We start from the raw sequence: 25,870 nt of genomic DNA, 5'->3' as shown, positions 1-25,870 counted from the left end.
TTTTGTCAATGATGTTTGACAAACAGCTCTTACTGAGACATAGAATTATGTTCAACTTGTGGCAAGCCTCAGTTTGAAAGGGGCAATGGGAAGTAAATTTAGTGGAAAAATTGGTAATATTTATCATACAGAGTTAGAGTTAAATCTGCAGCTTTGGTGTAATCCTCTTGCTGAATTTCCTTTCACATTTGGTCACCTTTCTCTCTCAGAATTCACTTTTTCAGCTGGTAAAAGAGCCCATGTTACTGAAATAAAAAAAGGAAAAGAGAGTTGCTTATGTAAATTGGTAAAACAGGTTCATGCTGTAGACATTCACATGAGGTCTGGAGGTTTATTTGCATTACTACCATCTTGCACCATTTGATTCCTCTTCTAATTTCTGAGGTGGTTATGGTAGTTTGCAATGTTTTTCTTTGGCAACTGAAGATTTTTTTTCATCCAAAAGGCTTAGCAGAGCATAACGGTTCAAAATATGTCAATTGCAGTGTCAAGCACAATGTTGTGGTTTTTTTTTTTTTCAAACAGCGCCAGAAATTACGTGAAATTATTCTGCAGCAGCAGCAGCAGAAGAAGAATGCAGTTCGTCAGGAAAAAGCCTTGCAGGATGCAGCAGCTCCTACCCATGCAACTGCTCTTCAGCACTGGCAGCAAGACAATTTAAATCAAATTTTTAACCGCCCTCCTCCTCCATATCCTGGGAATATTAGGTCCTCTGTTGTCCCACCAGCAGGGCCAAGGTTCACTGTGTACCCAAAAGACCAACGTGGCCCATTTCCTGCTGATGGCCAGTTCAACAGACCCCAGTTTCCAGGTGATATGAATGCCATGGGGATGAGACCTCATGGTCTCAGGTAAGCTCTTTGATCTCTTAAAACCAGGATGCTACAGGCGTAGTTCTACAGTTACATAAGTTGTTAGCTAAAGGAGGGGTTTCTGATGAAAAATCATCTCTGTTGTCTACAGTAGCTGGTAATCTTGAAGTAATCCTGTACAGTGAATTTTCCTGTAAGGCTCTGTAACATTAGAATGTGTATTTTACACTAAGACTGTTCTACCCTTTCTTTTATTGGGGATTAATAAGAAATAAAAATGGAGAAACTGCAGTACTTCTGAAAATTATATGACCTGAAAGATCTTGTTGCCCCAGGTTCTGAGGCATTTCTTCATTAAAAAAAAAAAAAAAAAAAAGCAAAAGGTCTGACTTTAGCTTTGGTGTCATAATAACTAATAATGAAATATTCTGTCATCTTCTGCCTGTGCTATTTTTAGTGAATGGTATGATGTAAAATGAGCACCAGTATTGACATACATTGTCACCTCAGGAATTATTATTCTCAACATTTTGAATTTATTTCAGTAATTTTCTAATCCACACAACATTATTTTTCACACTAGGCTGCATTAACATGTAGTTTAATTATTAGGATAGTTCTTACCCTCAGAGTTATATTTCCATTATTACTATTGGAGTTGAAAACGGGTTGTTTGTTAAACATAATTAAAGCAATTATTTTATTGTAGTCATAAAGCTCATTTAAATACAAGCATAATTAGTCAAAATATTTGTTTAAATATCTTAACGAATGCATCATGTAAAGCATTTTGGTGAATAGTTACTTAGCCAAATATGCCAGACTAGGCAGTCCTGAGAAAAAAAGATTATTTAGCCTTTCCTACTTTATTTTAGATATGGGTTTCCAGGAGGTGGCCATGGCCCACCAGCAGGTCAAGAACGTTTCCTCGGTCCTCAGCAGCCGATGCAACGCCCTGGAGTTCCACCACAGCTGAGGAGATCTCTGTCTATTGATATGCCACGGCCAGTGAACAATCCACAAATAAACAGTGCATCTGGGATCTCTCAACATTTTCCTCCACAGGGAATTCCAGTTCAGCAGCACAATATATTGGGTCAGGCATACATTGAGTTACGTCACAGAACTCCTGATGGGAGGCCAAGGCTGCCTTTTAACCCTTCTGCTGCAAATGTTATGGATGCAGCAGCACAGCATCAACGACATGCAGGATTTATACCCAGGCAGGAGTTTCCAGGCCCAAGACAGGCAGAACCACTGAGACATAATTCTCAAGGGATACCTAACCAGTTGCAGATGTCTACAAGTTTGGAGCACATGTCACAATCACAGCAGGACCAAATCAATCCTGACAACCCACCTGCACTTGTAATACGTTCTCTAAGTCACCCACCAGTTGCTGATGCATTCCCTGGGCCACCTTTATCTACATCTGCACCAGGTGATGAATCTGCAAATTTACAGATTCCCAACCAGCAAAGTGATGGTCTGGAGGAAAAGCTTGATCCTGATGATCCTGCTGTAAAAGATTTGGATGTGAAAGACCTTGATGGGGTTGAAGTCAAGGATTTAGATGATGAGGATCTGGAAAATTTGAATCTAGACACAGAGGATGGGAAAGGAGATGAACTGGACACTTTAGATAATTTGGAAACCAACGACCCTCACCTTGATGATCTTCTAAGATCTGGGGAATTTGATATAATTGCATACACGGATCCAGACCTTGATGTGGGAGATAAGAAAGGAATGTTTAATGAAGAACTAGATCTTGGTGTCCCTATTGATGACAAACTAGATATCCAGGGCAAGACAGAGGAACCAAAACAGCAAGAGCAAGGTGATAAAACAGTTTCCCCTGCTGAGACTCAGTCTCCAAAGAAGAAATCTGCTACAGAAAGTGAAATTAAAACAGAAGTGCTTTCCCCAAAGACTAAGGAGGAAAAGAAGAATGAAAATGAAAATAATGATGGAAATGCTGAATCCACAAGTACTCAACAGGCTGCTGAAGTGGAGTTAAAGGATGGAGAAAAGGCTCCTGTGCAGCCTCCTAACCCAGAATTTCCTGACAAAACTACTGCTGTTCCTACTCAAGAATCAACTGTGCCTAGTCCAGATGCTCAGGGATCTACTCAGTTGCCTGTTCAAGGAGCAGTAAGTTCCTGCAGCATTACTGGGTCCACACCAGTCCTCTCAAGTTTGCTAGCTAATGAAAGCTCAGATAATGCTGAAGCAGGGACTCTAGGATCTCCATCTCAATCTTTGCCAGCAACACAAATGAACCATGGATCAGGTATTCCACAAACACTAATGACACCTGGTGGACAGATCTTGGAAAACACTTTGAATTCAAATTTGAACATGGTTCCACGAATGAACCATAACTTTTCTCAAGGGTCACCAAATCCAGGATTTATTCAGGGTCAATCATCTAATCATAACTTTGGGACAGGGCAAGCATCTAATCAAACTGTGGCTGTAACAAACCGTCCTGGTCCCAGTGGCATCTCTGCTCCCCAGCAGATAATGCTTCCCCAACCATTAGCTCAACAACAAAATCGAGAGAGACCACTTCTGCTGGAGGAACAGCCACTTCTTCTGCAGGACCTTTTGGATCAGGAAAGACAGGAGCAGCAGCAGCAGAGACAGATGCAAGCGATGATTCGCCAGCGTTCAGAACCATTTTTCCCCAATATTGGTATGTGGATGGTCTGTTTGCCTCTATTCTGGTTAGGTTTTTAAAAAATACAGTGTTAAATAGTTAAATAATCCATTGCACTGAAAGAAGGAGTAGATATGTGGAGCTTGAAGGTGACATAACAAAAGACAACCTGCCTAGTAGGTACAATGGGAGTATGGAAATTGAGCTTGTAGGCAGAATTTTGAATTCCATGGCAAGGCTTCTGTTGACATTATTAAAATAAGGGTACCTCTGCATTACTGCTAGTTTTTCTGGCTTCAGCTATGTCATATATTCTGTTTATGCTTTAGGTTCTCATACATGTTATGGAGTAAATATGGCTTTTATAAACAAAAATCCACCCAAGGGTGATGAGGGAGCTGGCAGAAGAGCTCGCCAAGCCTCTCTCTATCATCTACCAACAGTCCTGGCTCACGGGGGACATCCCAGATGATTGGAAGTTGGCGAATGTCACACCAATCCACAAAAAGGGCCAGAAGGAGGACCCAGAAAACTACAGGCCTGTCAGCCTGACCTCAGTGCCTGGCAGGGTCATGGAACAGATCATCCTCAGTGTAATCACACAGCACCTGCAGGATGGGCAAGGGATTAGACCCAGCCAGCACGGGATTAGGAAGGGCAGGTCCTGCCTGACCAACCTGATCTCCTTTTATGAGATCCTCCTGAAAAAGCTGTCAGCCCACAGCTTGGACAGGGGCACTCTGTGCTGGGAAGCAGGAAAAGATCTGGCTCGGCCCACGTGATGCCTCAAATTTATACTGAGTGTGACGTATATGGGATGGAATACTCTGTTTGGTCAATTCTGGCATCTATCTTGTCCGTTCCTCCCTAAAGGAGGGCTCAGGTGGGGCCTCTGTGTCCTCCTGGACGGTAAAATGTTTTCCTCAGAGCTGAGTGTCCTTGGCTCTGCATACCAGTCTCTAGCAGTAACTATAAACATCAAGTGTTATCAATCCTAGAAACAGACACTGAGAAACTTGCTGTTAGTTTCAGCAAGTGCAGCTGCTTACAAGGGACTTAGCTAAAAGCAAAAGTACAGAAACAGAAAACCACCTTTATCCTGGTCCAAACCAGGACAGTTAGGAACTGGCTGGAGGGCCAGGCCCAGAGAGCGGTGCTGAACGGGGCTCCATCCAGTTGGCAGCCGGTCACTAGTGGTGTCCCCCAGGGATCAGTGTTGGGCCCAGTTCTGTTCAATATCTTCATTGATGATTTAGATGAGGGGATTGAGTCCATCATCAGCAAATTTGCAGATGACACTAAGCTGGGGGGGAGTGTGGATCAGCTGGAAGGCAGGAGGGCTCTGCAGAGGGACCTGGACAGACTGGAGAGTTGGGCTGATTCCAATGGGATGAGATTCAACACGGCTAAGTGCTGGGTCCTGCACTTTGGCCACAACAACCCCATGGGGAGCTCCAGGCTGGGCACAGAGTGGTTGGAGAGCAGCCAGGCAGAAAGGGACCTGGGAGTCTGGATCGCCAGGAAGCTGAACATGAGCCAGCAGTGTGCCCAGGTGGCCAAGAAGGCCAATGGCATCCTGGCCTGTATCAGGAACAGCGTGGCCAGCAGGTCCAAGGAAGTGATTCTGCCCCTGTGCTCAGCTCTGGTGAGGCCACACCTCGAGTCCTGTGTCCGGTTCTGGGCCCCTCAGTTCAGGAAGGAGATTGAGGTCCTGGAGCAGGTCCAGAGAAGAGCAAGGAGGCTGTGAAGGGATCCAGCACAAGTTCTGTGAGGAAGAGCTGAGGGAGCTGGAGGTGTTCAGGCTGGAGAAGAGGAGGCTCAGAGGAGACCTCATCACTCTCTACAACTCCCTGAAAGGAGGTTGGAGCCAGGGGGGGGTTGGGCTCTTTTCTCAGGCAACTCTCAGCAAGACAAGAGGGCACGGTCTCAAGTTGTGCCAGGGGAGGTTTAGGTTGGATATTAGAAAGAATTTCTTTCTGGAGAGGGTGATCAGACATTGGAATGGGCTGCCCAGGGAAGTAGTGGATTCTCCGTCCCTGGAGATATTTAAAAAGAGACTGGATGTGGCACTCAGTGCCATGGGCTGGGAACTGCAGCAGTAGTGGATCAAGGGTTGGACTTGATGATCTCTGAGGTCCCTTCCAACCCAGCCAATTCTATGAAATAAATGATCAGGTGCAATTGCTAACCTTTTGGTCTATCAGTTGGCTCTTTATGGTTGTTTTATTACATCTATTGTAGTGTTTAGAAAAGGGATCTAATAATACTAATACTAATTCTGGGCAAGGACCAGAAATGTTGCAAACAATATGTACTTAAAATGTTTAAAACAACCACATCTCGTGTTTAATATGACACAGCAGTTTGAGCAGTCAGATCAAGACAAGCACTATCAGTCAATTATTATTTATTAAATTAGAAATGTTGAGAAATGTGTTAGTTGTAACTAGACTGGCCATCAAGGCTCTGTGTTCAAAACACAATTTAACCTATCCCCTAAAGCACAGCTTCATATCTGTAGGAGGCTAGAATGTGCTGTAGCAATCCCAGATGACAAACAGGACCTCCAAAGCTCCCTTCTGACCTCAACCATTCTGTACTCATTTTATCCTGCTCTTTGTGAGGCACCTAACAGGAGAGACAGCAAAAAGGCAGTGTTCACCATGCACATGGTCTTTTCAGAAGCTGTATGGGGATGTGTCTTTCTGCCTGTAGTGCTACTGGTAATTACAGAATGAATAAACCAGCTTCTTAGTACCCTGGTGGTAATGTTATAATTTTGCCAACTGAACACACAGTAACAACTCTTCCTCCTGAACAGAATTTATTAACTCTTGGGTCACAGTCCAAAAGCAACTGTGCTTACTGTGCTTGTTTTCAGTAATAGCACCCAAAGAAAAGCATGTCAGTCTGAGAAGGGCTGTTGTAGACCAAAGCTGGCCTAAGTTTCTTTTGAGAATATATGAAACTACATATTAACCAGGAATTTAGAACTGGAAAGGACAAGTAATTTTAAGTAGTAATGCAATTATATTGTTTTACTGATGACTTATGCATGAACTAGGTCTCAACAAGTCAGTTCCAGTTAATGACTTGTGATGCTCAGCAATGTAATTCACTTTTATTGTTTTTCTTTTATAGACTTCGATGCAATTACTGATCCCATAATGAAAGCAAAAATGGTGGCTCTTAAGGGGATCAATAAAGTCATGGCTCAGAGTAACATGGGGATGCCACCAATGGTTATGAACAGGTAGGCAACACTTGGTACCATTCCTTAGGTCTACAGAATATAAAAGGAACTGATAGAGCCCAGGAAAACTGTGCACAGGAAATGAAAAAAAATTGCAAGTGGAAAAAATCCTTTTATCATGTAGTTTGTTGTCCACTCTAATACAAGATTATTCCCCAGAAATAAAGCTGGTATGGCAGCAGAAACTATAAAATTTATTGAACCACATCAGTCTTGTGTTGGTAATGTCATTGGTCACCATGGCTTCCCTGTTGATGCTTTTCTTGTTTTCCCACTTATTAATTATGTAATGACACATCTCCCTCACAATATGTTTTAAAACAGTTGGTGGCCAACTAATGGTTAAACTTCATGTTCCAGTGTATCATGTAATGCCAAGTATAATTAAGATTTAGCTCAAGTAACAGAAGTTTCATCCTCTGTATATCCATTCTGGGGACAAAAAGAGCTATGAACTGTGCAGACTTCACCATGACTGCCTTTACTGTAGGTGAGGAGGAGTCTGTGGGCTAGAAAAGATCTGCACCTTTTTATGTGGCCTCTAAAGCAGTGTGTTTTCTCCTTCTAAGACATCCTTTGGTGTTACATGATAACATGTCACTTACCAGAGGTGCACATTTACCCAGTTCTGGTTGACTGTGCTGGTGACCACGATATCTAAATCTGTTAAATCTTTCTTATTTTTTTTTAAACATAATTTATTAAAATATAAATACAATTTGGGTTTTGGGGTTTTTTTTGCACCTTCAGTGTTTTAGCCCAGTACCTCATTTTTACTTAATTTCTCTGAAGTGTGTAAAATACAATAGTTTCAACCAAAGGCAAACTGTTGTAGCATCAAATGAAAGTCATTGTTTGGTACAGAAGTTCAAGCAAATATCTATAAAATATTTGGGAGTTTTGTGTAAGTTTAGTGTAATACAAAATGTTGTCTGTCCCCTAAAATACTCCCCAGTTTTGCAAGTTGTAATTTCACTTTCTGTTCTTGTATCAACAGGTTTCCCTTTATGGGTCAGCCAGTGCCAGGGGCTCAGACCAGTGATGGCCAAAATCATATGCAGCAGGCAATAACACAGGTAATACAACTTGATAAGGGGTCTGCACTAAAATGTTTGTTAGTGGGGGGGTTTTGTGTTTTTTTTTAATGAAATAATAATTTAATATTCATATCTGTATGTTTACTGAAACCTCTAGGATGGAAGTTTGACACCTCAGATTTCTAGACCTAATCCTCCCAGTTTTGGTCCTGGTTTTGTAAGTAAGTACAGATATAGTAATTTATTGTCTGCTGGTATTTCATTGTACAGTTCAGTTTTCTTTATAATAAAATATCCATAAATGGATCCTATCTCTCAAAAATGCATCCTCTTAAAATTGAATCATTATGATACCAACTAAGAAAGGGGTGCACAGTAAATGCTATTAACATTTTTATAGAAACTGTCCTCAAAGAAAGACCATAAGGGAAAAGAACATTAGCATTATTTGGATTTGTGAGAGAATAGCAATCTATTAACTGACAGACTGCTATGTCAAAAAAGATGTCTTAGGTTGTGCTGCAGTATTCTGAGCTTAGTGAGAACAAGTTTACATTGATGGCATATTTCTTATTTCAGAAGCATAAAGCACCATTTTCTTTTTAACAAAAACTTTCTAGGTATTAGTTAAGCAACACTGTCTGGGAACCACAATTGCTGAAACCAGGAATATACAGCACTGATATTTTGCATTCCTTGTTTTTGGTTGACCCAGGTCAATTTTAAGTCCTAGCCTTTGCAATAAGGAAGATTTTTAAACAGAAATTAAAACAGAGCATATGTTGGAAGAGGATATTACATATAAAAAAATATATTTCTATATATTTCTATCACTGCAAGAACTTTATGTGGTATTTATGAATAAGAAACGGAAGTAAAAACCTCTGTCTTTTCCAGAAATAGAGTAGAAGGCTTGAGTATGCAATAAGGAGCTTTTGCACTGTTATCTGAATTAATTTCTGGTGAGATTTGACATAGCAGTCAGCAGTGGCCTTGCTCTGATTGGTGGTGGTAGTTCTGACCACTTGATAAAATCTCTTTCTCATTTCAGTAGTAGTTATTCTTACCTGGAACTTGTTAATATTTCAGTGCTTTCATTTGCACTTTTACATTGCTCCTATCTGCAATTACTCTCCAACATTTCCACTCAATTGTCCCTTCAGGTTATGTGATTAGTTTCACAGAATTTATTGTTGAAAGAATGGGCATCCCTGGAGACTGCAGAGTCTGCAGCCAGCTCTGTGCATTGATTTAACTGAGCCCTTTGAGTCAATGGCTGTCACTACCACAGTGACTGTTAAAGCAGAAGTTGGTAATGGTTATATTGAAATTATACTGTTGTGTAGCAGTCTTTGTTAAACTTAGTTTCTTCACAAGGAAGACCTGTGCCATATTCCTGGTTACCCTGTTCATTGCAACAATGCAATTAGGAGACAAATGATACCATCACCCAACCTCATTTCTTGCCTTCTGGGTTTAGGCCAGATCAAGTGTTACCAGAAATGACTGTTTTGCCTTGAGAAAAAATGTCTGAGAGCAATGCACTGCTCGTAGCAGATGACCATTTCTCATTTGTAAAAAGAGTAATGTCTCTGTTATAGTCTTAAAAGAGAGGGCATTTGATTGTGGGGAGGAGAAGGCACTGGTGCTGAAGGCCCTATGTGGAAGCCTGCAGAGTTATTTTTACAAAGGCAATATATTTCTTTCATTGCATTAATGTTGGGTTTCTTTAAAAGATGTTTATAATTTTAATTCTTTTTGTAGAAGTAGTAATAAAAATATATGTACACAACTCTTCTGCAAGCACCAGAATTAGTGAATCTGTTTCCTGTAAATTCCTGTCCTGACACCATCATCTCTTTACTGAGATAGAGTACTTCCAAAGGTCTTCCATGTCCCTTGTTCTGTGGCAGAGCAGGATACCACCAGGTTCTGTAGCTTTTCCTTTTTTAGTTTGAAAGCTTCCAAGCTACATTTGCTCACTGGCTAGCAAGTGCACATTTCCTGGTTTGACAGTGGGATGGTGCCTCTTGAACTGAAAAGATTATGTTAAAACTGCTTTCTCTCAATAAATGCAGTGATTTGGATCTCTGTCTCCTTCATTCAAATCACTCCAAGAGCTTAGTATCTCTTAAAATAACATATTTGCTGTTAAATTTGGCTGAACAATGGTTTCTTAAAATAAAGGGGAACTTGATTGTTAAACTTCATCTGTAAAAAGTAGTATAAGAGCTCACCCCAAGAATTAGATCATGACATGCTTAATTTCCATTCCCTCTAGATGATTCACAAAGAAAGCAATATGAGGAATGGCTGCAGGATACACAACAACTTCTTCAAATGCAGCAGAAGTACCTTGAGGAGCAAATTGGAGCACACAGAAAATCCAAAAAGGCTCTCTCAGCAAAACAGCGTACAGCCAAGAAAGCTGGCCGTGAGTTCCCAGAAGAAGATGCAGAACAGCTCAAACATGTTACTGAGCAGCAAAGTATGGTCCAAAAACAGCTAGAACAGGTAATCATCAGGCATCTAAACTTACCACCTTAATAGAAAGCTGTCATACTGGTATGACTCTTTCCTTTAAATCTTCTCAAAGCAAGTTGAAACGCTTAAGTACAGTGGAGCTTATTTAAAGGGAGCCACTCCCTGTCATATTTTGTGTGTCTAAGAGCATTACTCAGGATTGCTGGTGACACGGGAGTCGTAGGAGAGTATGCTATGGCCAACATTATGACAAAAAGCTGTTTTAGTACTTTGGGAAGAGGGGAAATTTCTTGGCAAAAACCAGAGTTCCTGGCATCATGAAAAGCATAAGTGAAAGGTTCAGAAGAAAACGTTAGCATGCAGGGCTTGTGATTTGAGTAGTTTTCAGGTGTCCTGCCATAATCGGAACCTCCTGGTTATATTCCAGTCAAATGTTATTGTTTGAAAATCTTTTTTCATTACATCTTTGGTCTAGTTTTATGAGCTGTGTAGTTCCTAGACACTGATCATCAGTTTGTGTTATCTGTTATTGTATCATGGAATAATATAGGCCAAAGGGATATCTGGAGATCATCTAGTCTACTGATCAAAGCAGAACTAGCTTCATGGTTAAATCAGGTTGCTCAGTGCCTTGTCAGTCAAGTTTTGTAAATCTCCAAGGGCAGAGATTTCCCAGCCTTTCTGAACCACTATCCAATGTGTAACCCCTTTCACTGAGTTTTGTTTTCTTATTTTATATTCAATTGGAATTTCAGTTGCTACATCTTGCAACTGTTATTCTAGTAAATCAGATTAAAATTAAGCCTGTGAGAGCTTTGGTAAATCTGTGCTTTGGCCAACAGTTTTGAATGCTGTGTTACTCAAGACATTGTTTATTAATTGTCTGGCATGATTGTCAGGATCAACTAGACCCACTGAACATGGAAATGCTTTAGAACTACCCTTTATTAATTTGAGAAGAAAAACTGGCTTTAGGCTGCTTGGAAAGAAGTCCTAAGTGATACCTGGCCCTCAAGTCTTGCTTCTGTGTTGCTTTAAGACACAGTATGCACTGGATGGGATATTTGTTGGCTCATCTCCCTATGTGGAAGAAAGATGGAACAGATAAATTATGTCTACATCCATTCTTTTTTTCTTTTTTTTTTTCTTTTCCTCCTGCAATGAATCACAACTAGAATAAATGTCAAAAAAGAAAAACCATGGAAATTTTAACCAGGCTTTACCAAACGTACATCAGTCTAGTGTTATGGTGGAGTTATGTTGAAGTAATAGCTGCTACTCATGACATTGCCAGCAAATGTATTTAGTGCCCCATAAACAAGGGTCTTTTATGTTTGGGTTTTAAACTTAAGTTTCATAGACTGCTGGTAAATGCCCTCTACTCCCCTTCAACCACTGATTTAGACCAATCACCCACATCCTAAACAGCAGTTTAAGACATACATAGTAGGAACTTAAATAAAGGTTTTTTAAAAGTATATTCTTAAGGACCTTCTATTTGAAGCAGTTCAGCATTCTCTCACTTCATATCAAGTAATTTTTCTGCAATCAAGCTTCTGTTAGTTTTTGAAAAGGATAAAGTCTCTGTCTATATATAGAGAAAAGAGCTCTCAGCTCCCTGGTACTGGACACAGGAGCAGAGAAACCACAGCAGGCTTTGTGCAACATGGCCTTATGTCTGAAGGGGTTGTTGGCATGGCCAACAGCAGAGCCATGCCAACACTGCCAAGTTGTCTCTGTGGCCAGAGCTGTTCAGACTGCTTTGGTCTGGCCCAGTGCCTGTGCTGCTAAGCTCTGACATGTTCTCCTCTGTACCAATAAAACTACCAGGTTGATGTATGCAGGTCCACTCAGGTCCAGCTGGGTGTAGTTGGTGCTGGTCCTGTCAGATCTCAACAAATTCCAGGTCCAGTCAGATGGCTCATCTGTCACTGCAGATCCTGGGAGGGTGTCATGGTTTGGATACCTTGTTGTGGAGGCATATGGAGCCAGCACAGGTTCTGTGCCCTGTACCCAGTCCTGGAGCACTGGACTGAAAAATGCAAATTGATCCAATTGCAGTGACAGTGTTTATCTGGTGGTGTCAATGCCAAGCCAAAGGTCATAAATAATCTTGGACCTTATATTACTGTGCAAATAGCCTTTTGGGTGCCTTTGTCCTGCATTCTCGAGGGTGTCCTGTAATATTTCTGTTATCCTGAGCTTTCTTCCTTATCTCTTGCCCCAGGTAAAGGAGGGTGCTGTCAAACATTTTAAACTATGTTATGAATTTTTTCTCTCAGTACAAACAGTAAATGGTCATTGTGGAAGTCATAATCTAATGAATAGAAGTGAGCAAGAGATTTTCCATAATACATGTATTATTACCCAGTCCTTCTATGTTTGGACAGAACAGTGTAGTTAGGTATCTGTTGTATTTCTGAAATGCCCTTTCCTGTCTAAATAACACTCCCGTATCATTCCATTGGCTTCTCCTGCTTGCCTTAAAAATAAACTTACCTTTTAGTGTCCAAGTCGACTTTATTTTCATCCTAAAATTTAAAATTGTTTGCTGTTTTTGTTTGCTGTGTGATGATTGAGGATCTGCCTGTGAATAAATAGGGAATTTACCTTTCTGTTCTTTTGAAAGCTTTCCCTTTTTAATGGCATCTTTAAAACATAGTTGCTGATGTGTGATCATCCATCTCACCGTTTCCTTTTTCCCATCTGTTCCCAACAATTGTTATCCTGTGCATAATGTTAAGATCTGTAGGACCTTGGGTTTGGAAGAGTGCAGTCTTGGTATGTAATTAGAATGTTGAGTCACTGTTATTTTTTCTGACGTTTTGGGATGGATACTATTTCTAATGAAATAATCACTATTTAGCCTTAAAGAGAGAGAGAGAAAATAAGACTGCGCAGAAACTCTGGTTTTGCACAAAGCTCATTGTCTACTGAAATTATAATGATGAATTACATGTTTTATGCTACTTATATAGCCAGTACATGTCAGAGATGAATTATGACTTCTTTAATCTTTAGATCCGAAAGCAGCAGAAGGAGCATGCAGAACTAATTGAGGAATATCGAATCAAGCAGCAGCAGCAGCAGCAGCAGCAGTGTGGAATGGCCCCCCATGCTATAATGCCTGGTGTCCAACCTCAGCCACCGATGGTTCCAGGAGGAACCTCACCAGCAATGAATCAGCAAAATTTCCCCATGGTGGCACCACAGCTCCAGCATCAGCAGCACACAGTGGTAATCCCTGGGCAACCCAACCCAACCAGAATGCCGAATTTATCTGGATGGCAATCTGCAAATGCCCCTGCGAGTCACATTCCCATGAATCCACCAAGGATGCAGCCTCCAATGACGCCGTTGCCAATTACTCCTGGTACACCAGCTCCTGTGCCTGGTCCAAATGCAACAGCACAGTCAGGGCCACCACCACGGGTGGAGTTTGAGGACAATAACCCTTTTAGTGAAAGTTTTCAGGAGCGGGAGCGGAAGGAGCGTTTGCGGGAGCAGCAGGAGCGGCAGCGCATTCAGCTGATGCAGGAGGTAGATCGGCAGAGGGCTTTACAGCAGAGGATTGAACTAGAGCAGCATGGTATGATAGGGTCTGAATTAAATAATAGGACATCTTTATCTCAGATCCCTTTCTTTAATTCTGATCTACCTTGCGATTTCATCCAAACTCCGCGACCTCTTCAGCAGTCCCCACAGCATCAACAGCAACAAATGGGGCAAATCCTGCAGCAAGGTTCTGTGACCTCGCCTCCTGCCACAAATTTTATGCAAAGCAGTGAGCGAAGGCCAGTGGGACCTACAGCTTTTGGACCTGATGCATCTGCTGTTCCAGGTGGGGCCCCTAATTTCCATAATGTAAAACAAACTCATGGGAATCTCCCCGGGGCTTCCTTTGCACAGAACCAAGTCAGGCCTCCATTTGCTTCTGCTGTACCTTCACCCACCATACTTCCTAGTGGTGCCCCATGTGGTTCAGACACCAGTGTGCCTCAGGCAACAAACTTCCCTGGATCAAGCCAGTCTCTCATACAGCTGTATTCTGATATAATCCCAGAAGAGAAAGGAAAAAAGAAAAGGACACGAAAAAAGAAGAAGGACGATGATGCCGAGTCAATAAAAGCCCCGTCAACTCCACATTCAGATATAACTGCACCATCAACTCCAACCATTTCTGATTCTACCTCCACCCCCACAGTTAACACCCCCAATGAACTCTCACGCCATCAGGATGAACAAGAGTCAGTGGAGCTAACAGGCCCATCAACATCAAATGCAGGAGAGGGCCAGGCCTCTCCAGAGCTGGAGTGCAAGGTCCCCAGCAGCACTCTGCCCCAGAAACAGCCAAGTGTAAATACAGAGACTGAAAAGGCTGTAACAGATACACCTACCAGCATTCAGGAAGTTAAGCTAGAAAAGGCAGAAACTGATCAATGCTCAGGTCAAGCTGAGCCTAACCCAGAAAATCCAAGCAGTATTAAGGTAGAAGAAGATAAGGTCACATCACAGCCTGCCTCTATAGCTCAGAGTCCAGCACAACCACCTAGCATTCCAGCAGCAAAAGGAGAGTCAGGGAATGAGTTGCTGAAACACCTGCTTAAAAATAAGAAGTCCTCATCTCTTCTAAATCAGAAATCTGAGAACAGTGGCCAAACAGAAGAGGAGGCATCTGGGGATAAGAAGTTAACAGAGAAGCAGAATCCAGCTGAAGGAATGGTGAGTCTGTTACTGGTTTTGCTATACATTGGTTATCAACAATCAAAGCCTAGGTTGTGCCTTTACCACAGCCATTTGTGAAGAGGTGGGGAGATAACATACCTGCAAAAGGGTGGAATAAACAGCTTTAAGGTATCTTCCCTTCCTGCCTTTATATGACTCAATAATGTATAAGGGTCTTAAAAGCAGACCTAAAGAAAATTGGTTTCTGTGGAGTTAGGATACACTTTACACTTAGGCTAGTTGTTTTTTTCATTATAATCTTTAATCTCTACTCAGTTTTGGTTTGACTTTCTAAACTCTAAACACATCCTTGAAACAAAATTTAACTATTCAGAATTAATAGAGATTGATATAAAAATGAGAGTAATTGTGAGCAGCAGGTAACTTAGTTAAGTGTTAAAGATTGACACTTAAAATACATATGAGAGGACTTGTGGTAGAGGGGTCTTGTCGAGCTATTTAGTAACTAATAAAAAGAAATTGGATTTTCTTTTCATTTGCCAGTATCTGTTGCATTACCAAGTCCCCTACTGATTGCTTTTAGGCAGCTATCCTTTTATCTCAACACTTTGCATTGAAAGTATTGAATGCATTGAACGTATGTAAGTAAATGGTACACTCCAGAAGTGTTTGACAGTACTGGTTTTGTTTTTAACCTGAAAATATGTTTGCACTATATTACCTTACATGCTTTCTTTTGGCAAACCAAGTCTGCCTTTCATTGTGCCCTTGTGAAAATCTCTAAGGTTGGTTGCATGCACGTGTAACTTTATTTTAGGGGGTACTCAAAAAAAAGTGTTTCTGGTCTTTGAGATTTTAGTGATGTTTTCAGATGTCAGTGATGTTATTGATAAACTGTAATGCTGTGTGTAGGGACAGTCCAGCAGTTGCAGTTGCTGGTGAGACAGCAGAATAAACAAACCATAAAATACAATTTGTTTTTGAGAGATTTATGATATATTGTGTGTTCTTTTAGGCTATTGTGCTATAAATTTGGATGGACTGTATATTAAAATGTCAAAAATTCTGTTTCACTTTTTATACCAGCAAACTGCAGGAAACCAAATGCAAGGTGCATTTGGGTGTAGTAACAGCCAGCTTCAAAGAACAGATGTAGGACCTGAAGCCAAGAAACAGAGAAATAAGCGAACTCAGAGGACAGGGGAGAAAGCAGCTCCTAGGTCCAAGAAAAGAAAAAAAGAGGAAGAGGAAAAACAAGCTATTTACCCCAATGCTGATACATTCATCCAGTTAAAACAGGTAGGTGTGCAGATGCTGGGTAGTGCATCAAGAACTGGAGAATGAACTTCTCATGATGGAAATGAAGTTGATCATCAAGTTGAATTTTGAGTGCAGTACAGGGTGGAGAACACGAAAACTTCCACGAAACTAGGAAATGTAAAGTTTTGGCTGTATTTCAGTTTGGGAGATCTGCTGATGTGGCAGGTGTTTTGTAGTCTCAAAGCTATGGAATGGGGTTCCTGTCAGCTCTGACAGCCTCAGTGACAGAACTGGAAAGGAGCTGGAGCTGCAGCTCTGATAGACAGGGAACCACCATCCTTAACAAACAGAGGCCCGTGTTTGATACACTTTTCTAATAGTGGGTAAATTCTGAATACTTTTTCAACTTAGAAAACCCTTTGGTTCATATTTGGAGATCTGCAGTGCTTCTGTGTTATAGTTAAATTAATTCCTAACTCTTATTTTCCTTTTAATACTGTAGCAGCTTTCTCTTCTGCCTTTGATGGAACCAATTATTGGAGTGAGCTTTGCACACTTTCTCCCCTATGGCAGTAGCCAACTAAATGGTGGAAATCGACTTGTGGGAAGCTTTGGTAGTGCTACTCTTGATGGGGCTTCAGATTACTACTCCCAGCTCATCTATAAGGTACAGCTTTAATCTGGGTTTCCATTGTGTGTTCTCCGTGGGGAAAAAAGTTTATGACATTATGGCTTCAAATTAAGAATTCCTGCCTTTTATATAACCAGAATAAAATGTTTTTCTGTTCCTAGACTAGATCCACGGTGCAGTGGTGAAACAGTCACCATCATTTTACTCTCTGGAAGTGGAAAACAGTTCTAGAAACTGTGTTGTAAACTAATTAAAAACTATGAGTATTCCTTTTACAAGTGGATGCTGAATAGTGCAAAATTGTAATTACAGTTTTATGGAGCAGAAACAGCTGAATTCTCAGTACTTTGCAAAGTCATGGAAAGCATTAAAACATTTCTTAATGTGAATTAAATGGGCAGTAGACTTTCCTCATTTGTGTGCTAAGCCCTAACTAAGAACTCTGAACAAAATAAACTGTTGATGAGTTAATAACAGAATTTAAAACTCAGATTGTGAGATGAGTGTCAATACTGGGAGAGCAGCAGGATAGCAAACAGACAGAATCAAATTTGCTGCTTGGCTACCCTAATATAAAAACTTTAGTAAATAATTAAAAACAAGTGCTCTTTACTCCAGCCTTGCATGGCATGTAAGCTGAGAATGTGATCTAGCAGAAATAGTTACTGTGGTCAGGAGTAATAACTATTAACTTTGTAGGCATGACTGCAACAAGAGCAAATACTGAAGTTCTTATTTAATTTTCATTTAAAATATGGGCAGTTAAGCAAGTTAGCAAGAGGTAGCCTGGAGTGTGAACTTGCAGAATATCTGCTTCTCTGTAGTAACTGCTTCAGTGAAAGCTCATCCTGTGCTAATGTGAGACAGCTTTCTTTTGAGTGAAAATGCCTAGGCTGACTTATTTATGGTGATGGGGAGTAGCTATGGAAAAGCTCTCTCAATCTTAAATTCAGATCTTTGCTTAAAATATAGGAACTTGTTGGGGCCTCCAGACCATTCCTAAAAATTACTATACGTGCTTTTCTGTTAATAATTTAGCTATATATGTTTTCAGCAATGTATCCATCTCCTGCAAAATAAATGTCACTGTTATGACATTACTGATGTAAGAAAAGCAAAATATTGTGTCTTTTGTAAAAGGTACTTTTATGTATTTGGTTGCATACTTGAGAATTAACTATGACTGCTTATCAGTACTACCTTTGGGGGTAAAAACTCTGTGAGTGGGTTACATTAACTAATACTAGGGCAAGGCAAGTTTTCACCCTATTTTCCATGTCTGATTCACCGTTCTTTGAACTCATGCAGCAGAACAATCTGAGCAATCCTCCAACACCCCCAGCCTCTCTTCCTCCCACACCACCTCCTGTGGCATGCCAGAAGTTGGTAAATGGCTTTGCAACCACTGAGGAACTTGCTGGCAAGGCTGGTATGTTAGGAGGTCATGATGGTAAGATTAATACATATTATTTCTGTAATAAGTGAGTCAAATTTTTTTACAGCAGTATTATAATAGCCTTGTCCCCATTCCCTTTCAAAAACATCTTGAGAGGTACAAGTACTCTTAGAAATGAAAACAAAACCTTAAAATTATGTTCTTATGTCCAGTACAAATGACTAATCAATTCGGTGAGTAGGCTCAAAACCTATCTACCCAAAATCTATTCTCAACAGGCTTTGTATGTACTCAGTATGTATTTTCTGATGCTTGTAATCTGGTCAATTAAAATTCCTTTCTAATAATCCTCTCATACTGGCAGAAGGTGTGCTTAGCAGCCTTTTGAGCCCTTTTTCCACAAAATATGCAGGTTTTTGTAAATACAGAGATTAATCATGAACTGTCGATATTTCCTGAACTAGAAGTAGTGGGGAAGAGATGTGTTATCTGCTGTAATGCCTTGGTTGTATCAGGGAGCCACCAACACCCAGATACAGAGAATATATATCAAACTGGAAGAGCTGTACAGATGTCTCATTGTGCTTTTTATCATTTCTGGTTTTAGTTACCAAAGCTCTGGGACCAAAGCAGTTCCAGTTGCCTTTCAGACCCCAAGATGATTTATTAGCAAGAGCAATGGCTCAGGGCCCTAAAACTGTGGATGTTCCTGCTTCACTTCCAACACCACCTCACAACAATCAGGAGGAGTTAAGGTAGGTTTTCCTTGATATCTTCAAATATGTATTTGGAGCAGATTCTGCCATCTTGCACTAGGAGATGAGACTGTGAAGAAACAAAATCTATCATGCACAGCCACACAGTCATTTGTCCCAGTTAACCCTTAGCATCCACATGTTGAGAGCAGCATAGTGAACAGGGGATTTCTGCCACTGCTGCATTCTAGATCCTGTTATATTGTTTAGAATTCATCATCTTGCTCTTGAAAGAAAACTATATAAATAGACATTTTTTTCCTGGAGCAGCATGGTACCATTGTACTATGACAGTTCACAACTGCTGTACCAGGCAGCAGGGCTGTGTGTCAGACAGACACAGAACTCCCCAGCTCTACTCAGTTTCTGTTCCTCTGTGAGAAATGTGTGCTAGAACATGGGTCTTCCTGCAAAGATGTCTCTTTTGATTCCTTTTAACTTGCCTAACCAAAAGTTGGGTGGCTTTTGCCTAACCAAAAGTCTGTGCATGGATGACAGGGAATGGACCAGGGAATATACCACTGAATAAAACAAAAAGTTTTAATTTCTTTATGCATCTTTCCCAAGAAACCACAGTGTGCAATGGTGTTTCAAGACACACAGAAGTAAAGCCTATCACAGAATTATGCTCCATGAATAGCAACAAGAAACAAGTTCGTGGTAGCCCCCTGTCATGATTTATAACTCTGACTTACCAGGTTTACAGACAATTTCCAAAAGGTTTCCAAAACACCTTTTTTGGGTTTTGTTCCAGGGTTCAAGATCACTGTGAGGACAGGGACACTCCTGACAGCTTTGTTCCATCTTCCTCTCCTGAAAGTGTGGTGGGAATGGAAATAAGTAGGTATCCAGACTTATCAGTTGTAAAGGAGGAGAACCCAGAACCTGTACCATCTCCCATCATTCCCATCCTACCTAGCAGTACTGGAAAAGGTGAGACTGGAATAGAGAAAACTGATGGAACTAGGCTTTTGGGGGATTTAGGGTTTGTTTTTTTTTTTGCATTGATGTGCATCTGGAATTAACCTGGTGTATTTTGTTTTATTTTCAGGTTCAGAAGCCAAAAGGAATTACATAAAATCAGAACCTGGTTCAGGAGCATTACCTGGTTCTGGCTTCTTTGCCTCTCAGCTTGGACCATCCCAGAATGGTCCTAAATCTGGCCTTATATCTGTAGCAATTACTTTACATCCCACAGCTGCTGAGGTAAAAAAAATAAGCTTATGTTACATTTACATACATAAAATACAACACAGTAGTTAATGTATTTTGTATATAGTGAATGTGAAGGGGTTATAGCAGAGAGGTAAAGCAGCTCTTGTAATCTTCTCATGATACATATTGCTGCTCTCTTACTGCCCGATGAAAACAAAGCTATGGGTTGGTTTTTTTGTTTGTTTGTTTTTAGAACATCAGTAGTGTTGTAGCAGCATTCTCCAACCTGCTCCACGTCAGAATTCCCAACAGTTATGAAGTTAGTAATGCTCCAGATGTCCCATCCTCCATGGCAGCTCCCAACAGAGTGAACCCATCAATGGAGTACAGGCAACACTTACTGCTCCAGGGTCCCCAGGCAGGATCCATGGGACCTGCCAGGATCGTAGGGCCTTATGGACTGAAGCCACCTAATGTGCCATTCCCTGCAAACAGCAATGGTGAGTGGCCATTCATTCTTTTTTCAGTACCAAAATTTTAACTGAGTCAGTATTAATGTGTTTCAGCCTCATAAATTCATGCCCTGGAATTAAAAAATTTTTCTAAACAATGCTTTTCTCATTTTATATGATCAGTACATGTCAGCATGCTCCTGATGTTAAGTGTAACTTAATAGGTCTGATCTATCTCTGGTTTCTTTCACATTATCAATGTCACTATCAGTGATGTGTTTCTTCCAGTAATACCCAACATTATTAGGTTTTTTTGGTCCATTCTGATTTTAAATCCATCATCCAGAAAGGTTGTTCCTATACCAGAAAGCTTGACACAGTTGTTATGCATGTATTCCTGTGCTGGTTTAATTATTCTTTTCTAATACAAGGTTGTATTTTTGCCTTGTTATTCACACAGTTGATTTTGGTCAAGTTTGAAAAATTTCCCTTTCATGGATGTCTTCCATGCCTTATCCAGGAGGATGCTACCCCTCTAGACCTCTGAAGAACACTGTAATTTTTCATAAAATGGTTTAATCTGACACAGCTTGTAACACACATATCTATTTTCTAGGTATAGCTGGCTACAAGGATCACAGCCAGAATATTGCAGAAGGCTCAGCACTGAGACCTCGGTGGTGCTCCCACTGCAAAGTTGTGGTTCTTGGCAGTGGGGTGAGGAAGTCCTTCAAAGACCTCCCTTTCCTCAAACAGGTACTGCAGGGGAAGTGCAGCTTCTTGCATGTGATGGTGAATGAGCAAATTAAGACAACAGAGACTACAGCTTGATGTGCTGACTAATGTCACTTCCAGGTTTCTCTGCAGTCTCCCGTCAATGTGTATGGGACACATTCAAGCACATTTGTAGCACAAATAAGAAGTGTCAAAGTTGTTACATGATATGCATTTCAGTAAATGTCATAAAATAACTCCTGCATATGGCAGCTCTTCCCAAATTCTGCTACTGACCACTTTTCCAAGACCTTCCAAGACCTTATTTATATAAGGCAGTGCCATATTGCCATGTCCAGAAGTAACTTTTAAGAATACTTGCACTCATTTTGAGCAGGAATGAGATTTTGGTCTCAATCTCTGCTGTTTGCATTGGGAACTGTCATTCATTCAAAAAGTACCATTGCTCTTTGAAAGAGAGTGAGATAATGATGTAACAGAGGTATGTAGTAAAATTTTATATACAAAAGAAATGGGTTCAGAAAAGCACTGAATTCCCAGTAATGTTTTGCAGATGGATCAGTAGATAAAACAGCAAGATCTGTCTTTGATTAGGCTGAAACGAGACATTCTTTTACCATCTAAAGATAAAAGGAAATGGGTTTTACTTTGCAAATGTACCTAGAGAGTAGATGGGAGCATGATACAGAATATTTTAATTCTTTAACTTCTGTTAAAGACAAGAAATGCTGAAGAACAAGGTTGTAGTTGGTGGTAATGTTAGATCTGTCAAATAATCAAGTATTTATATCACAATATTGCTCATTATTTCACAAATGTTCTACAAGTAACAAGTTTCTAGCCAGATGAGAACAGTTTTTTCATTACACTTATGTGAAGAATGGTATTACAATGCACTTCTGATAATCTCCTATGTTTGATTCCCAGGATTCCCAAGAAGGCTCTGATAAAATGAAGGACATTGTATTCTGTAGCAACAACTGCTTTGTTCTTTATTCAGCAGCTGTACAAGCAAAAAACTCAGAGAACAAAGTAAGTATCAAATGCTGGCAGACTCTACTGAACAGAAATTACTGCAGCTATTTTTTGAAGCACAGAAAGGGGGTGAGAGGGAAGCCTGCACTTCATTTTAGAGGCTGCTAAATTAATTGCTCTATATTGGGATGTTGATTCTGAACCAGCAGCCTGAAATAAAACTTACATTTGCAGAACTTTCTGTCTGACAGAGATGCATGGCAGAACAGTTGCCACCTTTCACTGTTCTCACAGGGTTTGAAGATACAGTCTCAAAAAAGTGGTTATTTAAGTTATCTGGGTATTGTACAAAACCATAGATTCATTTTTAAGGACTGTATTCTGCATTTTTATTTTATATGCAGTTAAAAAAAATATAACTGAACTGCAAGTCTGCAAAAAGACGTTTACTCATTCAGTGTAACTGGAAGAATCTGATTCTGTTTGTTTGGGCAAAGCTGCCATTTTAAGGCACTAATTACCAAAATATGAGCAAAGAGCCTGCTGACAGTGAGAAGGACAAAGAGGTTTAATTACTGGAGAGAAGTATCATAAGAAATTTCTTCAACTGAAAGTGGAATTAGACCAGGGCAACTGTGTGATTTTTTCATTCAAAACCTGGACAAAGGATTATTTGTGTTTCCTCTTCTGTATTAAAGGGCACCATGTTGTAGACTGACAGGGAGAACTTTAGTGCTCCGTATCCTGGTGCAAATGTGGTAACAGGAGTCAGGGTAATTTCCATCTTTTTTCTGCATTATGATTTCAGGCATTCTGAGTAGCCTCTTCCGTACTCTCCTGTCAGTGTTTTCAAGAAATGTTTAATAGTTAACAGTTGGGGATTTTTTTCCTCAAGATTTTTCTGTTTATTTAACAGGAATCAGTTCCATCTTTGCCACAGTCACCGATGAAGGAGAGGCCACCTAAAGCATTCCATCAGTACAGCAACAACATCTCCACTTTGGATGTCCACTGTCTGCCTCAGTTGCAGGAGAAAGTTTCTCCACCATCATCACCCCCCATCATGTTTCCCCCTGCATTTGAAGCAGCCAAAGTAGAGGCAAAACCAGATGAGCTTAAGGTAACGGTGAAGCTCAAACCTAGGTTAAAAGCAATACACAGCAGTCTGGATGACTGTCGGCCTCCAAGTAAGAAATGGAAGGGAATGAAATGGAAAAAGTGGAGCATTCAGATTGTGATCCCTAAAGGATCATTCAAACCTCCTTGTGAAGAAGAAATAGATGAATTTCTTAAAAAACTGGGCACAACCCTTAAACCAGATCCTGTGCCTAAAGACTACAGGAAATGTTGCTTCTGTCACGAGGAAGGTGATGGATTAACTGATGGACCAGCGAGGCTTCTTAACCTGGATTTAGACCTTTGGGTCCATTTGAACTGTGCTCTTTGGTCTACAGAAGTCTATGAGACACAAGCTGGTGCCTTAATAAACGTGGAACTAGCACTGCGAAGAGGCTTGCAAATGAAATGCATGTTTTGTCACAAAATGGGTGCCACCAGCGGTTGTCACAGGTTAAGGTGCACCAATATTTATCACTTTACCTGTGCCATTAAAGCACAATGCATGTTTTTTAAAGACAAGACCATGCTTTGCCCCATGCACAAACCAAAGGGAACTCATGAGCAAGAACTCAGTTACTTTGCAGTCTTCAGGAGGGTCTACGTTCAGCGCGATGAAGTGCGGCAGATTGCCAGCATCGTTCAGCGAGGAGAACGTGACCACACTTTCCGTGTGGGAAGCCTGATTTTCCATGCTGTTGGTCAGCTGCTGCCACAGCAGATGCAGGCCTTCCACTCCTCAAAAGCACTCTTCCCCGTGGGCTACGAGGCCAGCCGGCTGTACTGGAGCATGAGATACGCCAACAGGCGCTGCCGCTATCTCTGCTCCATTGAGGAGAAGGATGGGCTTCCACTGTTTGTCATCAAAGTCGTGGAGCAAGGCCATGAAGATCTGGTCCTTACTGACACAACACCAAAAGGTAATTTTTTTGTGAACTAAGATCATGCCTTTTGTGGGTTTGCTGTTTGTTTTGTTTCTACTGATATTTGTGGTATGGCAATTGTTTCAAATAGCTGTTGCAGACACTGTTCTATGGTAATGCTTGTAGTGAGCCTCCAGGGGCCATATTTACTATCATGCTACAGAGACTGAGGACATCTTTGAAGAAATTGTATAAGCTGCAAATAAGATGATTTGTTACAGCTTCACAGAGGAGACCCAACGTTATGCACTGAAGATGAATTAAAGAAGTAGGAATGTCAGTGAGGTTTCCTTTCAGGAAAAGTGACTGTATGAATACAGCATCATTACTCACTTATCCTCAGGTCAGCTGTGCCAAAGTTACTGAATGATAAGAAAGCTGAGTTGACCAGGTTGTTCCTTGTAAAGCTCTGGGTCTTCACCCCTTTGTACTGTGGGTGCTGTGTGCTTGGTCTCTCTGTGTCCAGCCAAACCACTGCCAAAGGAATCACCTGCTTACCTCTGCGAGCTGATGATAATCAGTCAATGGAAATAAAAGATAGTTTATTTTCAGAAGATTTTACTTTGTGCAGGTTTTCTCAGGAGAATTTGTGTATGTAATTGTTGTAAGAGGACTGAAAGTATTCCATGCTGTGAATACAAAATGCTTTGTTCCAGAGAATCGAGGGTACAATAGAAATGTTGTGCTTGTTTGGGATTTGTTCAGGATAAAATAGCAACTCACCAAATAATCTCTGCTTCACTTTTTAAACACCAGCCTGGTCATGTATGCAACCAGCAACACAATGCTTTTTCATTATTGGTTTCTGGTTCTTGATATCCTCAGGCGTTCACTGTAAGACCATTGCGATCGAGTTTTATTTCTTTGATCACTGTAATTCTCTCCCATATGGCTGTGTAGGTGTGTGGGATAAAATCTTGGAGCCCGTTGCTTCTGTTAGAAAAGAATCCGAAATGCTCCAGCTGTTTCCAGGCTATCTGAAGGGTGAAGACCTCTTTGGTTTGACAGTCTCTGCAGTGGCCAGAATTGCTGAATCGGTGAGTGCTCACCAGCCCAGTTCCTGCTGGATCACCCCGAATTGTTGGATGCACACATGAGAAGGGAAACAGGGAGAAGTGTGGAAAAGTAAATATTCTGTTATGCACAATTCACAAATAACTACTTGATTTTTTTCTTCTTTTTGTCTGTTTTTGTTTGTTTGTTTGTTTGCAGCTGCCAGGGGTTGAGGCCTGTGAGAACTACACTTTCCGCTATGGCCGAAACCCCTTAATGGAACTGCCTCTGGCTATCAACCCCACGGGCTGTGCCCGTGCCGAGCCTAAAATGAGTACCCATGTCAAGAGGTTTGTGTTAAGGTATTTTGTTTTAATTTCACATAGTACAGCCCAGGGTTTATAGGCTGCTTAGGGTTATTTGTGCTTTCGTCTGCTGCTTACAAACCCTGTCGTCTTTGGCTGTGTATGTGCATGCCCGAGTCAGAGGAACTGCTTTGTCGTCCCTGCTAGCTGGCTTTCAGTGTCTGTGCGTCACAAGTGGGT

At 40.9% G+C, this 25,870-nt stretch overlaps 1 protein-coding gene across 14 annotated transcripts in view; it reads left to right on the top strand.

Annotated features, from left to right (window-relative positions):
* Nucleotides 1–25,870, top strand: part of KMT2C (lysine methyltransferase 2C) — a 198,959-nt gene that overhangs the window by 168,391 nt on the left and 4,698 nt on the right. For 11 of the 14 annotated variants that reach the window (XM_030444333.1, XM_030444332.1, XM_030444343.1 and 8 more), the window contains 19 exons: nucleotides 526–851; nucleotides 1,688–3,510; nucleotides 6,616–6,727; nucleotides 7,725–7,803; nucleotides 7,922–7,985; nucleotides 10,046–10,278; nucleotides 13,270–14,970; nucleotides 16,021–16,233; nucleotides 16,697–16,861; nucleotides 18,134–18,275; nucleotides 18,829–18,976; nucleotides 19,731–19,909; nucleotides 20,028–20,182; nucleotides 20,385–20,631; nucleotides 21,200–21,339; nucleotides 22,246–22,350; nucleotides 23,210–24,329; nucleotides 25,233–25,369; nucleotides 25,545–25,687. In XM_030444333.1, coding sequence (XP_030300193.1) covers nucleotides 526–851; nucleotides 1,688–3,510; nucleotides 6,616–6,727; nucleotides 7,725–7,803; nucleotides 7,922–7,985; nucleotides 10,046–10,278; nucleotides 13,270–14,970; nucleotides 16,021–16,233; nucleotides 16,697–16,861; nucleotides 18,134–18,275; nucleotides 18,829–18,976; nucleotides 19,731–19,909; nucleotides 20,028–20,182; nucleotides 20,385–20,631; nucleotides 21,200–21,339; nucleotides 22,246–22,350; nucleotides 23,210–24,329; nucleotides 25,233–25,369; nucleotides 25,545–25,687 — 7,232 coding nt within the window. The remainder of the gene's footprint in view (nucleotides 1–525; nucleotides 852–1,687; nucleotides 3,511–6,615; nucleotides 6,728–7,724; nucleotides 7,804–7,921; nucleotides 7,986–10,045; nucleotides 10,279–13,269; nucleotides 14,971–16,020; nucleotides 16,234–16,696; nucleotides 16,862–18,133; nucleotides 18,276–18,828; nucleotides 18,977–19,730; nucleotides 19,910–20,027; nucleotides 20,183–20,384; nucleotides 20,632–21,199; nucleotides 21,340–22,245; nucleotides 22,351–23,209; nucleotides 24,330–25,232; nucleotides 25,370–25,544; nucleotides 25,688–25,870) is intronic. The other 3 variants (XM_030444337.1, XM_030444335.1, XM_030444336.1) reach the window with 3 other exon arrangements.

Source organism: Calypte anna, chromosome 2 (assembly GCF_003957555.1).
Source record: "Calypte anna isolate BGI_N300 chromosome 2, bCalAnn1_v1.p, whole genome shotgun sequence".
NCBI classification, from domain to species: Eukaryota; Metazoa; Chordata; class Aves; order Apodiformes; family Trochilidae; genus Calypte; species Calypte anna.
This window is presented reverse-complemented; position numbering and strand designations above follow the sequence as displayed.